This window comes from Pelobates fuscus, chromosome 8, assembly GCF_036172605.1.
Source record: "Pelobates fuscus isolate aPelFus1 chromosome 8, aPelFus1.pri, whole genome shotgun sequence".
Taxonomy (NCBI): domain Eukaryota; kingdom Metazoa; phylum Chordata; class Amphibia; order Anura; family Pelobatidae; genus Pelobates; species Pelobates fuscus.
In genome coordinates, this window is record NC_086324.1 from 167,401,063 (window position 1) to 167,420,706 (window position 19,644).

General features: G+C 37.6%; 2 protein-coding genes across 2 annotated transcripts in view; one reads left to right on the forward strand and one right to left on the reverse strand.

The window, feature by feature from the left end:
* LOC134571986 (cyclin-dependent kinase-like 4) overlaps positions 1–19,644 on the forward strand; it is a 176,802-nt gene that overhangs the window by 67,430 nt on the left and 89,728 nt on the right. The window lies entirely within an intron of this gene.
* Positions 7,090–17,770, reverse strand: LOC134570992 (nmrA-like family domain-containing protein 1). Its single transcript, XM_063429023.1, has 5 exons — positions 17,647–17,770; positions 12,680–12,918; positions 9,607–9,856; positions 8,674–8,864; positions 7,090–7,296 (listed from the first exon to the last, which is right to left on the reverse strand). Exons 1-5 carry the CDS (start codon positions 17,678–17,680, stop codon positions 7,117–7,119), a joined length of 894 nt encoding a protein of 297 aa, XP_063285093.1. The 5' UTR covers positions 17,681–17,770; the 3' UTR covers positions 7,090–7,116.

The following is a 19,644-nucleotide window of genomic DNA, read 5'->3' on the forward strand; positions in this document are numbered from 1 at the left end:
TGCAAATGATTAGAACCAGTTGTTCATTTGTTTTCTTTCCTGCATGCACTGTGCTTCTGTGTCCATTCAAAGGCTACAGATTGCACCCCAATGAAAGCCAGTTAACTTCCAAGTGTAATCAATTTACTACAAAGTAGGTGACCAATGCATTTCACAAACTTATGATGGGCTTATTCAATGCATAATGCATGTTTTTAAATTAATTTACAGTATAAACTATAGCATTATCATATTTCTTTGATCCAGTCCACAGGCATTTTGAAGTTGACATTTCTTTGGGGTATGGAGAGAACTAGATACAATGGTACAAAAAACTAAAATATATCACATGTATACATGTTCATTCATTATTTTCTTGATCTTTTTTTTAATATTTATTTTATTTGTAGATTTTTGTTTTCCTTTGTACATATGTCCATTATTCAATAATTATACAAATTTCAATATTGCAGCATTAAAATACATTCTTTTAAGTATCCATAACATTGAGTGTATTTCACAATCCAAAAACAGAGAAGAGAGAAAAAAAAAAAAAGGAGGAACATATCGGGTTACAGTTATAGGGATCAATACATAGTCAGTTCTCAATTTAACAATTCTCCATTATATAGAACATATATTTCTCGAATTTAAAGATATTTGTAGATTTACATCTTATATTAAACCTTTATCTATTTTGCATTTGATCCCTTCCCTATTTGCCATAATAGTCATCTATAATTTATATAAATTCCAAAAAAAACAAACACAAAAAAAAACAAAAACAACAAAACATGTATGAGACTCGGCGTGGGCTGGGTCTTAATCCAATATTACGTTATTATATAGGAAATCTGGAAGTCCAGGGTTGCCACAGCTCTCTCGAAGCTCTAGTAGAAGATTCCATCTTATGTTGGAACCTTATTTGGTCCATTATTTCTTGCCAAGATGGTGGGTTAGTTGATTTCCATGCTCTAGCGATATTAATTTTTATTGCGAAAAATATATGTGTCATAATATATTTTTGTTGTTTATCAAATGATTTGTAATCCATGTTGAACAAAAACATTTCGGGACTGATTACAACAACTTCCTTAAAAATACTTTTCATTAAACCTAACATTTGGGTCTTGATATTATTCAGCCCCGTACAAGCCCACCATATATGGAGCATGGTACCCTCTTCTCTTCCACATCTCCAACATTCTTTTGAGTATATTGGGGATATTTTATGAAGTCTAACCGGGACCATATACCACCTATAGATGATCTTTAAATGTGTTTCGAACAAAGATATATTTTGTATACTTTGTTTTACTAACATTGTGGCATTTATCCAATCTATCAATGGGAGGGACTTTCCCATGTCCCTCTCCCATTTACCGAATGGAGGCACATCAATAACATTGTCTAGTGTATCAAACAATTTATTAAATCTAGAGATTCCCCCCTTTTTTTGACTACAAGTAATATAAGGTTCAAGATAGTGATCTTTAATCAATATTTTAGTTAGAAGAAAATTCTTAATCCTCAAATATTGAAATATTTCCCTAGGTAAGAGTTTATATTTAGATTGTAGTTGTGTAAATGTCGCTAATTTAGATCCCTCATATAAATTTCCTATTCTTTTTATTCCATGGTGTGACCAGGTTTTAATATTCATATCTGACATAGCATAGTGAAGAATTTCTATGGGTGTATTAGATAATAATTTTCCTTTAAGGTTCAGCTTAATATTCAGATATTTTGCAAAGTCCACCATATCTCTTATAATTTTATTAGAAAATTGCTCCGTTTTCAAAACCCCCAGATTCAAAAGTCCTAGCCACCCTAAAATATATAACTTTTGTCCTGGTCCTAGTTCCTGTTTGATTTTAATCCAGGATTTAGATATGTTTTGATCCAAATTTAACCATGTCATAAACTGAGAGGCCCTATTTGCTTCATACATCTTGGTCACATCAGGAAAGGCTATACCCACTTTCCGGTAGCTTCTACATAGGATCTCCGCCGCTATTCTAGGTGGTTTATCCCGCCATATATAACTAGAGAACAGACTTTGAAAACGCTTTAAAATACCCCGTTCAATACTGTAGGGAATCATCCTAAGGAAATATAGGAGTTTTGGCATCAGGTACGATTTAGTAATATTAACTCTTCCTATCCAAGATGGTTCTAATCTCCTCAATTTATGTATCTGAGATTGTAGATCTTTATACAAATTGTCAAAATTTATCAAAATTGTCTTTGTGGTATCAAATGTTATCTTTATACCTAAATAATCAATTTTATCTTTTATACATTTTATATGGAAATGGGAGGACAAGACTTCCAACTGTGTCTTGGACAATAAAAATGGAGGAATTTGAGATTTATTAATGTTAACCTTGTAGTTAGAAAATTTACTGTATATAGAAATATCTTCTAATAACGGTGGAATTGATGATAGGGGGTCAGCAAGAGTAAGTAGAACATCATCAGTGAACAAAGATATCTTTATACAATCCTCTTGAAAATCTATTCCCTTTATCTTTTCGTTCTGTCTTATCATCGTAGCCAGCGGTTCAATTGTAAGAATATAAAGGAGTGGAGCTAGCAGACAACCCTGCCTAGTCCCATTCCCAATATCGAAGGGGTCAGAATCAAAATATGGGCTGCTAATTCTTGCCGACGAGTTTTTATATAAAGATAGAGTTTTATTTCTAAATGATCCTTCCAATCCGAAATGGCCCATGACAGAGTCCAGGAATCTCCAATTGACTCTGTCAAAGGCCTTCTCAGCGTCTAGGGCAATAATAACAGATTCCCTGTGTTGTCCGCTCACTCTATTTATTACATTAAAAATCCTCCTTGTATTATCTGAGGTACTTCTTCCTTCCACAAATCCTGATTGGTCCCAGTTAATCAAATCTCCCAATACTTCTTTTAAACGGTTAGCCAAGATTGCCGAAAATATTTTAATATAAATATTTATTAGTGATATTGGTCTATAGTTAGCAATTATTGTGTTATCTTTATCTGGCTTAGGAATCGGAATAATTGTTGCTAACATCATCTCTTTTAGAAATGGAACATCACTAGATATTAACGAATACATCTCCAAGAGAATTGGAGTAATTATTTTCATGTATGTTTTATAAAAGATAGCAGAGAATCCATCCGGACCTGGTGCCTTATTTGATTTTAATTTCTCTATCGCTTCTTCAATTTCCAATTCTCTAAAAGGTGCATTTATATATTCTAGTTTCTCTTGGCTTAGCCTAGGAAGTCTAAGATTCTTAAGAAATTTGTCAATTTCATCATTACTAGCCTTAACCTCTTCTAAGTTATATAACGAACTATAAAATTCGGCAAAAGCCTCTGCTATATCTTTAGGTAAATTTACAGCCTTTCCTCCCTTTGTCGTCAGTTTTTTTATAGATTTATCTTTAAGTTGATTCTTAATTTTATTAGAGAGATCCCTATTGATTTTATTATTATTATGGTACCATCTTTGTCTAAGGAAGGATAGATTTTTACTGATCTCCTCGTATATTTTTTCCTTAATATTTGACTTTATATTATTAATTTCCTCTATTATTTCCCTAGATATTGATATTTTATTTAACCTTTCCATTTTCGCTAGTTTAATTCTCAGGACTTGTAGTGACTCACCTTTCTTCCGTTTATATTCGGAACCAAACTTTATTAATAGTCCTCTTATGAAACTTTTCAGGGTACACCATACAATTGGTGTTGCAACTTCTCCGTTGTAATTAATTTTTAAAAAATTCTCTATTTCTATTTCTATTTGGTCCCTGATGTAATCAAGTTTTAAAAGGCTTTCATTAAACCTCCATTTAGTCCTTGGGGTATTACCTTCTTTTGTCCTTATTCTCAAGAAAACTGGAGCATGATCCGAAATTTCTATAGAACCAATTGTAGATTTTATGATGTTATTTAAAAGACCTTCTTTCACAAAGAACATATCTATACGAGAATAAGTTTGGTGTACATGTGAAAAGAATGTATAATCTCTTCCCTGGGGATTCATAGTTCGCCAGCAATCAAATAAGGAATTTTTAGCTAAAAAGTCAGATAAACCAAATGTTCCTACATGACAAAGGTTACCATTCTCGTAGTATTTATAACTTCTATCCTTAGCCAGATCAAAGACGCTATTGAAATCTCCTCCTATTATCATACTGCCACAAGCGATTTCGTCTACAATATCCATAATTTGGTCTAACAAATCTGAAGGGTTATAGTTCGGAGCATATATATTTACAAAAGTATATGTGAGGCCATTAATTTGTATAATTAAAACCTGGTATCTACCATTTTTATCAGTTATTGAATGAATGGTTTCAAGACTAAATCGATTTGAAATAATAATAGCCGTTCCCCTTTTTTTCTTCTTACCTTCTAAATTCGATGCGTAAACTGTTGGAAATTTTTTATATTTCCATAATCTATCAGGAGGTTCAATCCAGTGAGTCTCCTGAATAAAAGCTACGTCAATTGAATTTTCAATTAGAAATTTATATATTGCTCCCCTTTTTTGAGGTGAGTTCATGCCCTGGACATTCCAAGTAATAATTTTAAGTGACATCTCTATTCCAGAAATCCCTATCCCAACCCAGACCGAGTCTCACACAATTAAACACGAAAACAAAAAAGGAGAAAAAAAAAGAAAGAAAAATAATAGCCAAAAATACAAAGAAGTAAAAAGTAAAATTTAAAATGAATTGAATTGTGAACAGAAATACGTTGAGGGGAGTAAACCCCCCCTTTTAATAATCCAAGAGAAGATCATTCCCATATCACCCTTGGACTAGCCTGCCCTGTTATGCAGGAAAATAAGGTTCCAATGGGGAGCGAGAGGGACGTCCTAGTAAATATAAGTTTTAATCCTTAGTCAGCAATTACTCACTTCCAGAACTACTATAGCGATGTCCATTAACATCCATTATATATAGAGATAGATGATAAGGGTATTTTATCCCTATGATTCTTTGTATATATATGTCTATATAAGCTGTACATATTCAAAATAATGTTGTTAATTCAAGTTATTCAACTTATATTCATCGTTAGATTTCCCAAATTATAGGATGTAGACAAGTATACATGTAGATGTGGGTATAGATATATAATTCTATTATTTATAATAGATAATCTGTACCCTATAGGGTATTAACCAGTCAAGATAAAGTACAATTATATATTTACAGATGGAGAGGAAAAAAAAAACAAAAACAAAAAAACATTCATTTACAGCACATTATTATGTCAATATAATCATTAAATAGGTTGTTCCGACTCCTATTCCAATATTACACCAGGGCACAGATGGGAGAGAGGAAGATATATACATATATAAACAAATACATTTTACCTTACTTCCTAGATTTATAGTTAGTTATAAGTGAATTGTTCCATTTTTGATATCTTCCTTCCTATTGATATCACTGAGTTAATTGAGACAATTTTACACCTTATACATTTATATGTTAACAAATTTTAATATATCAGCCTAATATTTGCAAAAAATATAATTTGTGAATAGAAAAAAAACATTGTTTACCCCTCTCCTATTATTATCAGTGGAATAATTTAGAACGATTTGTTCCTTGTATATTTATGTGTTACTACTTGTTAATATGCCGGCCTAATATTTATAAAACAAAATTATTATTAACCTCCATCTCGTGATACAGATAAATTAAATAAACTATTTCAACCATTATGACTCCTTATAATTGCTGTGTTATAGAGTGTTGATATAACAGTGTTTACATAGGCTTATTACCATGTGTTTAATATAGAATGTGATTATCTATTAAATATTACTCCCTTTTAATATAAATGTATCCCTTCCCCATCTTTTCTCTCTCTCCCTACAAAAAAAAGGTATTTCTTTTTCTTTTCCCCTCTTTCCTCCTCTCTCTCTCTCTCCCCTCCCCCTCTCTTCTAATATTTTTGATCTATGTCAGCTTCCATGTTGAAATGAACTGTTGTGCATCTTCTATATTTTTTAGAAAAAATTGTTGATCTTGATAGTAGACTTGGAGAGCCGTTGGAAAATTCCATTTGTACTTAATTCCATGAGATCTTAAAGTGGCAGTCTGAGTAGCAAATTTTTGTCTTGTTTGACGAGTCGTCATAGATAAATCCGAAAATAATTTTATATCTTTAAAATCAGGATCGTCCAATCCTTTATTTTGCATAGCTTGCATGATCCGGTTCTTCACCTGGTTATTGGAAAAACATACTATTATATCTCTGGGCACATTGGATATCAAATGCTTTGGTTTAGTTAATCTATGAAATCTCTCAAATGGTAGATCTCCTAGAGGACTTTCAGGAGTAAGTCTTTGAAAGAGTGTTTTTAGATATTGGTCCAATTGGTCAAATTTGATGTTTTCAGGAATCCCTCTCACTTTGATATTATTCCTCCGTGAGCGATCCTCTAAGTCACCTATTTTTGTTTCTAAGGTTTGTATTTTCCCCTCCAGGTAATTACATTTCTTCATCAGTTCCTCGTTATTAATTTGTATTTCCTTAAGACTATCGGCTTGTGCTTGCAGATTAATAGATAGATTTAAGATTTCCTCTTTTAATATTTTGGAGTTATCTTCTGCATCCTGTTTCAATTTGACATATAGATTCTCCAGGGCATCATTCAATATTTGCAGTGTTACCTCCTGAGAGGGTATCTGGGTTTGTTCTTGACCTAGAGCAGTAGATTCTCTTCGTTCTCCGTGGGATAGTCTACTCGTAGTGCTCCTTTCTTGAGGTTTAGGTGAATACAAATTATTAATACCCTTTGTCTTGTCCGCAGCTGTATTGCTATTTTTCTCCTTTTCTTTTTCTTTTTTAGAAGGCATTGTCTTTTATATCGATCTACTTCTATATCTATTTGTTAGATGTATTTTCTTGATCTTACACTTATTTTATCCATTTTTGTGCAGGAGACAAGCATAGCCGATTCCAGATTTGCAAAGTAATAAACAACTCACAGAAGCTAGAGAATATATTAGATTTATTACAAAATAAAGAATTTGTGTCTGTGTTTGAAGTGTTCGACACAGTAAACCGTCTTTGACTAGTTAAGACTAGTTAGAAATGTGGCTTGGAGTAAACAGCAGTCATTGGTTACAAGTCTTTGAATGCAGCCTTGTTCTCCTCTGCCCATTGCTGAAACCTTTTGGCTTTAGGGTTCAGTTTCAATGTGAGAGACACGTCACGGTCGGGTATCATCTGGTTAAAACGGAACATGTTTGCCAACTCAGCTGCTCCAGGGAATCCCATCTTTTCATATGCATCAGGAGAAACCTGTAGGAGAGACATGCAAGGTATGAATTAAGATCTTCCCAGCTACACCTTTACTCTCTAATTGAAATGAATGTCTAGTTAAAGAAACACTATAGCGTCAGGAACACAAACATGTATCCTTAACCCTATAGTTTTTTTTTTGGTTATTTTTTTTAATTCTTTATTTTTACATGACAGGAACAGTGGCATAATGTGAACATTTCGGCTTTTGCAGAAGCCCATATACATAATTTTATTAATAACATTCTAAAAATGAGGCTTTGTGTATTCGGTTGAATTCTCTGCGGCCAGAGTTCACCTTACGTCAGGATTTTTATATATTATATTATATTATATTATATTATAGAGTCACATTTCCTACATCCTCTATTGTATGTGCCGCTTTTGCGCATTTTCGCACCGCAAATGTGTTTTCGCGCCCTCGGGTGCAAATCTGTCGGGTTGTTGTGTCCCCCGCCCGTCTACTCTCGCTGTTTTCTTGCTCCAACTGTACCCCACTGCACTCCCCTGGCCTGCCTAAATCTGATGTATGTGTTGCGTGCGTATCGGCACTCTATCCTACACGTGCCCTATGTAAAAGGTTCCAGTAAGTGTAGAAGAAGATAGACAATTAGAGAGAGAAGAATCCTTGGGCAGTCTAGGGCTCGAGCGCAGGAGGCAGAGGTGCAGCAGGGGAGGGGGGAGAGAGCGAACCCTATAGTTTTAAAGACACAATCTATGCATAATGCACAGTTTGCAAGAGCACCAGTTCATGATAGTCCCATTAGTCGAGAGCGAGATTTCCCCTTAATGCATACGGCATGCGCAAGCCCCATACACAGCAAAATTATACCTGGAACGAAGTGCTCCAGCTGCCTGATGGACACTCCTAGTGGTTCGTATTTTTTCTACAAGCTGCAGCAGTTAGCCAGTCTCAAAAAGGAGAGTCGGCTGAGGATACTTTAAGCATGCATTTTCCAATAATGTGAAGTAGTTATGGTACTAACATTAGATGTATTTTTTTCTACTTCCATCTTTTCTTCTGCCCCAAAAAAGGCTATATAAAAACCCATCAAGTCAAACAGTGGGGGCTGGGGGAATACTGTCCCACAGTCAATTTTATTTTAATAGCCCCCCCCCCCCACACACTCATGAGGTACAAGTGTTGTCATGGGGGTTGCAATATGTCCCCCCTAATAAATTGTATGAGGTGTCCCACCATGGGGTCATGGGGGACCTGTGTCAGGTCCTCATTTACTGGATTAGCAATTAGGTCACAATAGCTGCCAAGTAGCTAGTCTTTAGGACAGCAAGCAGCTGCTGACTGTTTGCTATTTAGTAGACATGTACCTACTCAAAGCATGGCAGGTAGTGGCAGGAGGGAGGAATTTTACTCACTTTGGCATCTTTGATGGTCTTGCCTGTGGCCTTGGACAATATGGCTGCATACTGCTCCACCGTTAGCTTGTCTGTGCTCAGCCCAATGTCCTTCCCTGCATATTCTGATGGAGACTTCAGGATACTGACCACCACGTGGCCAAGATCTGCTACAGACATTCCATCAAATAGGACATCACCCATCGGGATACCTGCAATTATTAATGTAGTGAAGAATCAGAAGTCTGAAAATGTGAGTGCAATGGTTTGTATTGACACATTTCTGTGCTGAGTCGGGGAGGCCTGTGTTTTGACAGCAGAAAAAAAAAATGGAGCCACTGCCTTTTTTTGTTTTTAATTAAGGCTCGAATACTAAAACATGAAAATATATAGCAAAGAGTATGCTATACAATAAAAAAAAATTAAAAAAAATATTACCAGCCCTTAGAATAATGTATAAAAATAAAGAATACAGTATAGCAAACAATTAAAAAAAAAAAATAACAATTAGATGACAAGGGCAGGACAAAGTTAAAGATTACAGAATAAAGAAGGTCTGGGATTCAGATGCCGAGTCAAAACCAGACTACACACAAAATCTAGAATGCATTCTTGGGTAACAAACCAGGATAGGGCAAAAAGGAGGAGTTGTTGTGTAACTTTGTTACCCCAGAACCTTCACAGTTGGGCTGCATCACTTACGATGCCAAACTTTATGCAATGAGTCTTTCTGGATAGACCCACGTTGCATACATCCTGGAAGAATATCAAATTCAGATCAGTTCAAGATTAATCATATAGTCGGCTGTTGAAACCATGTCCAACTCTTTTCTCAGTCAAAAATCCCCATTACTCATTCCAAATTTACTCTTGATAGAAAACACCCTAAACTTTGGTGCAGACCTTAGGTAAAGTATTTAACAGAAATTAAGAAGATGGTTACAGCAGACGTACTTAGAGTGTAGGTCTTCCCATCATCTGATTTCTTGGGCCTGAAGAAGGTTAGTAGGTTCTCATAATAGCTGGGAAGCCTGACGCTGGTCATTGGGACTCCAATAGATCTGAAGTACACCTCCACTTCTCCCTTTCCATCAAAGTGAAGGACCTCCAGCTTCCCACCAGTTTGCTTCTTGACATCTTCCAAACCACTGAAAACGACATGCTTTAATCCCAGGCTTTTTGAAATATCTGCAATCAGTTTTCCCTAAAAGACAAAAACATACATCAAAATATAATGAAATCAGCAGAAAAAGAGGTACAAAGGAACTCCGCAAATTAAAGGGACCCAGTATATGTTGCTAATGGCTAGAGGCCACCACCTACCTTCTATAACAGAGTACGAAATAAAATATATAACAAGGGACAACATGTTTCCAAGTTATGGAATTTTAGTTCCACACAAACAAGGTGATGTTTTAACTTCCAAGGAGCCTTTATCAAAAAATGTATAGCGAGATTAATCAGGAACCGCCATGAGTCAAGGACAAATCTGTAGTAGCTTTTCGGTTTATATTACTGCAATGAGGCTGCAGCCATGTTTAGTCCTCTTTGATCCAAAGCATGTTTAACTGCTAAGAACATGTACCATTTCAGGATCTGAAACCAAAGGTAACAGAACATGCGCATGGCATTAGGATTTGTGAATGTGTCCTAGTTATTGGTTAACTGCAAGGTTTTTTGTCACATATGCTGTGATTCCAACTAAAAGGGACTTTGAAAAAAAGAGAGACCGAAAAATACACTGAGTGATTCGATTATAAATATTAAACTTGGGAAATATCCTTTCAAATTGGATGATTTTATCTATATTCCTTTTAAATTGGTGTTAGAAATGTTATCATGGGGGGGCGGGGCCGGGCCGCCGAGCAGAGCGGTCGCAGGGACCATCAGCTCCTGCAATTGAAGACCCTTTAAGCCCGGAAAAAAGATTCTGTCCACTCATACCTGCGACCATCGACAAGTAAGGGCTACCCGGAACGGGGAGAGGCTTGCTCCCAGAGTTTTAGTCCCCCGGAGGGGAGATCTCAGCAACACCATGCGGGACCTTCCCTGGCGGTGAGTGGAGTGGACGGCCGCCGCTCCACTATCCCGCCCAAAGGAGCCCGAAAACCACCTCTGGGCGGACCCGGTCCCCCCCCCCCCCTGGGCTGGGGGGGTGATCCCGGTCCTTACGCCGCAGCCAAAGCTGGAACCTGCCAGACCGCTGAGAAGGCCTGAGGCCAAGATGGCGGCGGCCACGAGTAAAAGCACCAACTCACAGAGCCAGAAGCAGGCCACCGCACCCCGCCGGCTAGACAAACGAGGAAACCAAAGGCGAGCACACATCCTAATAAACGGGTACTAACGGAGGCAGAGGGATGAAGAGGAGGGGAGATGCACAGCACAAAGCAGCACCCCAAGCACCGTTACCGGCGCCATACACCGAGCTACCCCCCCTCTGTAAGCAGGAGAGCCAGAGCCCAAGGTACAGCCACGTGTCCCCCTCCTACCCAGCAGATACTCAGCAGCGGCACCCCAAGCAGACACACAGCATGACAGTGGGGCCCTCATGGACGGAACAGAACGAGAGGCACGAGATTCACCTGGCGTGTCGCTGACTCTTACCAACGGAGCTGCGATTACTACAATCACTCAGAACTCTGACCCTACTCATAAGTATCAAGCGTGATTGACTAATTGCACACCTACCAGCTTAACCATAAAGCACTCGGACTGCTGGAGATGGGACTTGCTGTCCAATCTAATGTGCATCGAGCAGGATACCCTCTCCCAGTTGTCTGGGTGCATTCAATATCTACTCCATGCACAGCTCCCACAACGAGAATGGAATGAATGCTACCGTCCTGATGTTCCATAACCTCATGTTGCCTGAATTCATATGGTTAATAGTATAATTTAATCTGCTCCTACCATGCTATCCGGTTAGAGGCTGCTGAGATAATGTTGTAGACTTACTATTACTGTTTATATATGTTACCTCATAGATATAATAACCAGCAATGTGCTAGTGCTAATGTTTCTGCAGCAACCTATTACAGCTAAGCTGGAACCAGTTAATCTGCCCCTGCCGGGTTACCCTGTAGGAGGCTGCTGTGATAATTATTGTTATTCTGATTGTTAATCCATGCTACCTTATAGACAATCTAACCAGCGGTGCGCTAGTGCAGATATTTTTGCAGCGATCCTTAAAACTAAGCGAGAAATTACTCACCAACTCAGTCTATATTTAGCAGGGTAACTTTACAAAGTCATCTCATCCACCATAAAAATGTGCCTGTCTAGCGAATGTCACAACCTATGTTATGTACTGTACGTATTCATACCTTGATACCGCTGTTGTGGCGAGCCAAGGCTGTTTGTTAAACTTGTGCACGACAAAAATAAAGAATTTAAAAAAAAAAAAAAAAAAAAAAGAAATGTTATCATGTGAGCTTGAAGTAAATCGGTAACATCCCAAAAAAATAAAATTCAAAAAAGACAAATGCAATGTAATTTTAGACAATTTTATTCTTAGATCTCTGTCTTTAATCTCTAGATGTTACTCGGCCAACTATTTCTACATCACTGAGTATCCACAGTAATTAAATCATATGATCATATCGCCCTCAAGTGGATATGAAGTGAGGCATTCTGCTTTATTTAATTTATTTTTTAATAAAACACAAAATCAGTGAAAAGATATGTTAGGTTTGCACTTAACTACATTTTCATTTACATAAATGGTTATCAGCAGGAAGTGGAAATCACCCATGTTCTGGGATAATCCGATCCATGGACCCACTTCCAGCCACACCACTGAAAATTTGTCAATTGAAAAGTTGGGAGAGATGAAATTGTAACCTTGTTTTACCAAATGGTTTCTCATGAATAAGGGCTCAGTTTATGGATATCTATAAATTGGGACAAAAACTGAACGTGACCTCCTGAGTTTCTAATTGTGGTGTCTACACAGTGCTTACCTCACGAGATCCCTCTATTTGTGTGTTCCAATTAAATCATGGAGAGAAGGTCCAGAGACCAGTCTTACCTGTGCAATCTCTTTGTCTTTACTGAAATGCTCCCAGAAGTTGGTGACTATGAAAGCTCCATAGGCCCCGGAAAGAGCAGCTTCTAAACTCTTTTTGTCATCTAGATCAGCAGCCACCACCTCTGCTCCGGCCTCTTTCAGCTTCAACGCTGCCGGCTTACTGGGGTCCCGGGTCACAGCTCGGACAACGAAGGTACCATCCTCCAAGAGAGCTTTTGCTACTGAACCTCCTTGAGCACCTGTGAGAAAGAGTGTGAGTTACCGAGATGGATCTGTTAAATAGCACCAGCAGTGAATTCCACTGTCACAGACACACACACAAGACAGGAAATGTGGTCTTGATACAAGTATAACAAAGCAACTTAACCAAGGGAAATTGTTGCCCAAGAAAATGCCAAGAAAGAATACTAAAATAAGAAAATATAAGGGAAGGATAGGGATATGAAAATAAGTTTAGAAGAGTTGGGAAAGAGAAAAGAGTTGGGAAGTAAGGGTACAGTTATTACACACAAGTGCAGACACATAAAAAAACAAAGAAATACTATAAAAAAAAAAAAACAGCCAACACAACCATTGAGGATATCTTGATCTAGCTAAATGGATGCAGAGGAACTTGCAAACTAGAATCAATCATCTGCCTCGCCCAGACTCTGGGCCACTTTGTGAGCAGAATATATTATGGAACAAGGTCCTGCAGACAGAGGGATTCAGAAACACAGTGTGTGCTAGGAAACAGGAGGCCTTCAACAAGAGGTTTAATGGGGCTTCCATCAGAGTATACATGGAGTCCTCCTGCAATATACAGGGGACCGTTCTCAGGTGTTGTAAGGGGGTTCTGACTCTGAGCATCAGTAGCAAAATAGGGGGTGGTCTTCGCGGCTACATTCAGGCTAGGTGGGCTGTTCAGAAGAAATAGATAGCCACTGCCTGAAGTTTCCATCAGCAGAGGTTGTAAATAGGGTACTGGAAACGTCTATCTGCACTGGGTTTAACTTACTGACACGTTGTGAGTTGGCAGCTGTACAAGCTACACAAAAATAAAGTACACTTGGCAAGCTAGCTGAAGCTATAAAGTTTGGAGCTTTGCTGGCAATGATCTGCAGATCAGTAAATAAAGGTTTTAAAAAATGTTTTAATGGATTTATATAATAGGTTAAACATTTATTTCTTTATCAGCATCTAACTGGCACCAACATAAACTCCAGCAATTTACAATTATAGAAAGGGGAAGGAAACCCGGTTTAAACAAGCTTACAATCAGAGTATTTGAGGTAGGTAGATATAGGTTTACCTTTAGGTGTTGCCCAAGGACACTTACTGGTGATATGGTCTAACGGGGACTCATAGCTGGGTCTCTGGTTAGAGCAATGGTAACATCACTACCTTAGAACTGACGGTATGCAGGCAGCTACCCATACACGCAAAGTATGCATCTTACATTGCTATACACACCATTAGTAATTAATATTGTACCTGTCCAATGGTAAATTGTAATAGAATACACCTCATATGCATGCAGCAACACACATGCCAAGCAGTCTCACATTGCTATACACATCATTAGTAACCAACACCTTTACGGTCAGTAATTTACAACAGAGCAGGATATTTGCACACATGAAAAGAGTTTGTAGAGAGCGACAGATCCCATTTAGGGAATGTAGATATGTAGAATGTAGAACATAAAAAGCATAATTAAAGTGTATAGGAGAAAGAAAAAGAAAAAGAATAACATTTAGTTAAAGGGACACTATAGTCACCTGAACAACTTTAGCTTAATGAAGCAGTTTTGGTGTATAGAACATGCCCCTGCAGCCTCACTGCTCAATCCTCTGCCATTTAGGAGTTAAATCCCTTTGTTTATGAACCCTAGTCACACCTCCCTGCATGTGACTTGCACAGCCTTCCATAAACACTTCCTGTAAAGAGAGCCCTATTTAGGCTTTCTTTATTGCAAGTTCTGTTTAATTAAGATTTTCTTATCCCCTGCTATGTTAATAGCTTGCTAGACCCTGCAAGAGCCTCCTGTATGTGATTAAAGTTCAATTTAGAGATTGAGATACAATTATTTAAGGTAAATTACATCTGTTTGAAAGTGAAACCAGGTTTTTTTTTCATGCAGGCTCTGTCAATCATAGCCAGGGGAGGTGTGGCTAGGGCTGCATAAACAGAAACAAAGTGATTTAACCCCTTAACACCGCAGCCAAATGTACAAGTTGTGAACGAAACAAAACGTAAACAAAACCTGGCATTTGCGCTATATGTCTGTCCAACCGTAATTCACCTCTTTCATATTAAATGCACCCCCCCTTATTATATATCATTTTATTCAGGGGAAACAGGGCTTTCATTTAATATCAAATATTTAGCTATGAAACATAATTTAATATGAAAAAAATGGGACAAAATAAGATTTTTTTTTTATTTTTTTCGTTCTACATGACATTTTAACTGTCAATGTCATAATACTGTTTGCTTTTACTGCAATAAAATACACATATTTGTATTCAGCAAAGTCTCACGTGTAAAACAGTACCCCCTATGTACAGGTTTTATGGTGTTTTGGGAAGTTACAGGGTCAAATATAGCGTGTTACATTTGAAATTGAAATTCGCCAGATTGGTTACGTTGCCTTTGAGACTGTATAGTAGCCCAGGAAATAAATTTACACCCATAATGGCATACCATTTGCAATAGTAGACGACCCAAGGTATTGCAAATAAGCGATGTCCAGTCTTTTTTAGTAGCCATTTGGTCACAAACACTGGCCAAAGTTAGCGTTCGTATTTGTTTGTGTGTGAAAAATGCAAAAAACGCCAATTTTGGCCAGTGTTTGTGACTAAGTGGCTACTAAAAAAGACTGGACATACCCCATTTGCAATACCTTTGGTTGTCTACTATTGCAAATGGTATGCCATCATAGGGGTAATTTTCATTCTTGGGCTACCATAGGGTTATAAAGGCAACGTAAGCAATCTGGCGAATTTTAATGTGAAAAAAATTAAACACAAGCCTTATATTTGACGCTGTAATTTTTGAAAACACCATAAAACCTGTACATGAGGGGTACTGTTGTACTCAGGAGACTTCGCTGAACACAAATATTTGTGTTTCAAAACAGTAAAAAGTATTGCAGCAATAATATCGTCCCTGTAAGTGCTGTTTGTGCGTGAAAAATGCAAAAAAAGTAACTTTTTCTGGCGATATCATGGTTGTAATACATTTTACTGTTTTGAAACACTAATATTTGTGTTCAGCGAAGTCTCCCGAGTAAAACAGTACCCCCCATGTACAGGTTTTATGGTGTCTTGGAAAGTTATAGGGTTAAATATAGTGCTAGCAAATTAAATTCCCTATACTTTCGGCATGGGTGGTCAGGCAGGTCCTGCTAATTGTAATTAATTAGGATACCCAATTATGTAAAATTATTACATAAATATATGTGTAGAATTAATATATGTATATATATACATATGTGTATATATACGTATATATATATATATTTTTTTTTTAATATTTTTATTTATATATAGGTATATATATAGTGATATATACGTATATATTTATGTATATAGATATATATATTATTTCGTTCTACGTGTATTTTGATATAAATATATATATATTAATATCACAATACAGTTAGAACGAAATAAAACACATCTATATATTTTTTAATATTTTATTTTTAATTATTTATTTTATTTTATTTTTTTACGTATTTACATATTTATTTTTTTTATATTATTTATAAATATATATATAACAATAATTATATATATATTTAATCAATATCAGTCTACGTGTAATTTGATATTAATATATATATATAATTATATATATATTAATATTAAAATACACCTAGACGGTGTATGTGTGTGTATGTATATGTGTATATATATACTTAGATCATATATATATAATATATATATATATATGATCTAAGTATAAATTTTTTTTTTTACACTTTTAACATAATTTTTATTTTATTTTCAGCCAGCAGGGGGACCAACTGTCATTACAGTTAGTCCCCCTGCTGGCATTGCTGGAGCCAGCTATACCGGCCATGTGATTGTGAGGTCCTCGCAAGGACCTCACTCTCACATGACCGGGAGGCACCGGAGGAGGAAGATGTGCCGCGGGGGGGCTCCCTGGGAGTCCCCCCAACCGCGATCGCCGGCGTGGGACCGCCGGCGACCGGGTAAGTTACTAAAAACCGGAGGGCGTACTATTACGTCCGGCGGCGTTTAGAGCCGCTTTTAAAAGGACGTAATAGTACGCCCTCCGGACTTAAGGGGTTAACTCCTAAATGACAGTGAATTGAGCAGTGAAATTGCAGGGGAATGATATATACACTAAAACTGCTTTATATAGCTAAAGTATGTTAGGTGACTATAGTGTTCCTTTAAAGAGAGAAGGTCTGAAGGTAAGGACTTTGTGGTTCCAAGCAATATTAAGTATAGTAAGGGGTGAGTTGCATATATAAAGGAGGGGTACGTTGAGATGGGAAATTGAGAAAGGAGAAGAAGAGCGAAAGAGAGAAGAGTCGAGGTCGGGAAGAACTGAAAAATATTATGGGTATTTCTTGATCAACTTTTTAACAGTGGAGCAGTTACCGTGGAAACCAAATGAATGTTCCTAGTGAATGTGCCAGTATTAGAACTTTGCCCAGAATGGCTCGTTATAAGGAAGCAATAAGCCATGCTGATAATTCCAGGAGACGTTTATTGCACAGATTAAAAAAGTAACCAAGGCGGACTGGTTGCAGTATAAGGGGATAGGAGTTTTTAAAACAGGCAGCAACGCTGCCTGAGCGAGTATGAGACAGTATTTATTTTAACCAGTTACTAGTCCCAGTGTAAAGAATATTCAGAGTTAAAAGATAAAACTAAAAATGTAAAAACAAATTGACAAATGATCCCCTCCTTGGGATTATATCTGTTAGTAATTCCCTCCAAACAACTTACCTGTGGCTCCAAACACAGCGATGATCTTGGTCATGATGATACAGGATAGTGAAGCTTGCAGGGATAGGATGAGTCGAGGATTACGCTCTAGGAATGAAGCACAAGGAAGGGATTAGCTAGCTTTATACAGTATACAGGCTCCCTCCTCCTCCTGTCTGGGCACTATCAGAGTGACTCAGCAAAGTCAACACAATGAACGCCTGAGGGAACAAAAAACAGAAACAAAATACAGAGATGCAACCAATGTCCTATGTTATCTAACCCTACACTGACCTGCTGCCAACTAGCCAACCTCATACATTCACTAACCCTACACTGACCTGCTGCCATATAACCAACCTCATACATTCACTAACCCTACACTGACCTGCTGCCAACTAGCCAACCTCATATATTCACTAACCCTACACCGACCTGCCGCCGTATAACCAACCTCACACATTCACTAACCCTACACTGACCTGCTGCCATATAACCAACCTCACACATTCACTAACCCTACACTGACCTGCTGCCAACTAGCCAACGTTTTCATATATTCACCAACCCTACACCGACCTGCCGCCGTATAACCAACCTCATACATTCACTAACCCTAAACCGACCTGCCGCCGTATAACCAACCTCACACATTCACTAACCCTACACTGACCTGCTGCCATATAACCAACCTCACACATTCACTAACCCTACACTGACCTGCCGCCATATAACCAACCTCATACATTCACTAACCCTACACTGACCTGCCACCATATAACCAACGTTCTCATACATTCATTAACTCTAAACTGACCTGCTGCCGTATAACCAACCTCATACATTTACTAAACCTACACTGACCTGCTGCCATACAACCAAACTCATACATTCTCTAACCCTACACTGACCTGCCACCATATAACCAACGTTCTCATACATTCACTAACCTTACACCGCATGCCACCATATAACCATTAGTCCTGCAGTCATGCATTAATTCAGTTCAGCCATACATCTACTACTTCTGCTCCAAACTGCAGCCATGCACCCAGTGATGCTGTGCAGTCAGACCTATGCAAAACCTACACCAAATTGCAGCATGCATCCACTAGCCCTATGTTAACCTACGCATTCTCTAGTCCTGTGCAGACATTAAACTTATACCAACTGGTAGCTGTGGATCCAATGATCGGCACATCCTGTGACCCAGTGTCCCTTTAGCGACAACTCTGTACTCTTCCTTTAAGCCAATGCTCTACCCAAGATGAAGAATTTTCAACTAGACCAGTTTCTTCTAGTTTGAACACTAACCAATTGTGTGGAACCTGAAGCCGTGCACCCACTGATCCCAAGCCAACATCAACGTGCATCTCATAACGGCATTGCATTCAGTCACTATACATCCAATCAGACTGTCAGCTGATATAATCAGACTAAAGACATTCAGTGCTTCACTGCCGCTACCAACATGACAATGCACTTTGTGTCCACTCAAACAATTAGGGTTTTGTGTAAAAAAAAAAAAAAATTATAAATAAATGTATCCATCTCAAAATAAAGGTTTGTTTTTGATCCAATCAAACCCACAACTCAGAATAGACTAGTGTGCCATAGGTGGTTCTTTATGAAGAGTAGCAATCACCATGGCAACCAATGTATTGCCGCTGCAGATTGCTCCACAAAGTGGAGGAAGTCCGTTGCAGAGTGAGACTTTCTCCAACAGCGTTCAGCAGTTCTTTGTATGTATACGATTTTATTATTTGTACTGTTTGGGCGCGGTTTACCACTATTTTTCTTGTTTGTTTCACTATTCTGAGTAGGCATTGGGAATTCCTGCTCGGTTCACTGCTGCCCCCTAAAAGTTTATTTAGTGAGCGCCTATTTCTCTTGTTTTTTACTGTTTACTTCAACTTTTCCCATATAGGCAGCCCTAATATAACTATGACACTATTCGAATACAGAGAACAATACACTATTGACATTAATGATGTATTTAAAGATATAGATCTGAATATT

What these genes read in the sequence shown, in the direction of transcription:
- LOC134570992 (XM_063429023.1), bottom strand. Translation starts at nt 17,680, where the DNA reads ATGACCAAGATCATCGCTGTGTTTGGAGCCACAG. An exon ending in CGCTGTGTTTGGAGCCACAG is followed by an intron (nt 12,919 to 17,646) that starts GTAAGTTGTTTG and finishes TCTTTCTCACAG; the next exon opens with GTGCTCAAGGAGGTTCAGTA. An exon ending in TGGGAAGACCTACACTCTAA is followed by an intron (nt 8,865 to 9,606) that starts GTACGTCTGCTG and finishes TAATAATTGCAG; the next exon opens with GTATCCCGATGGGTGATGTC.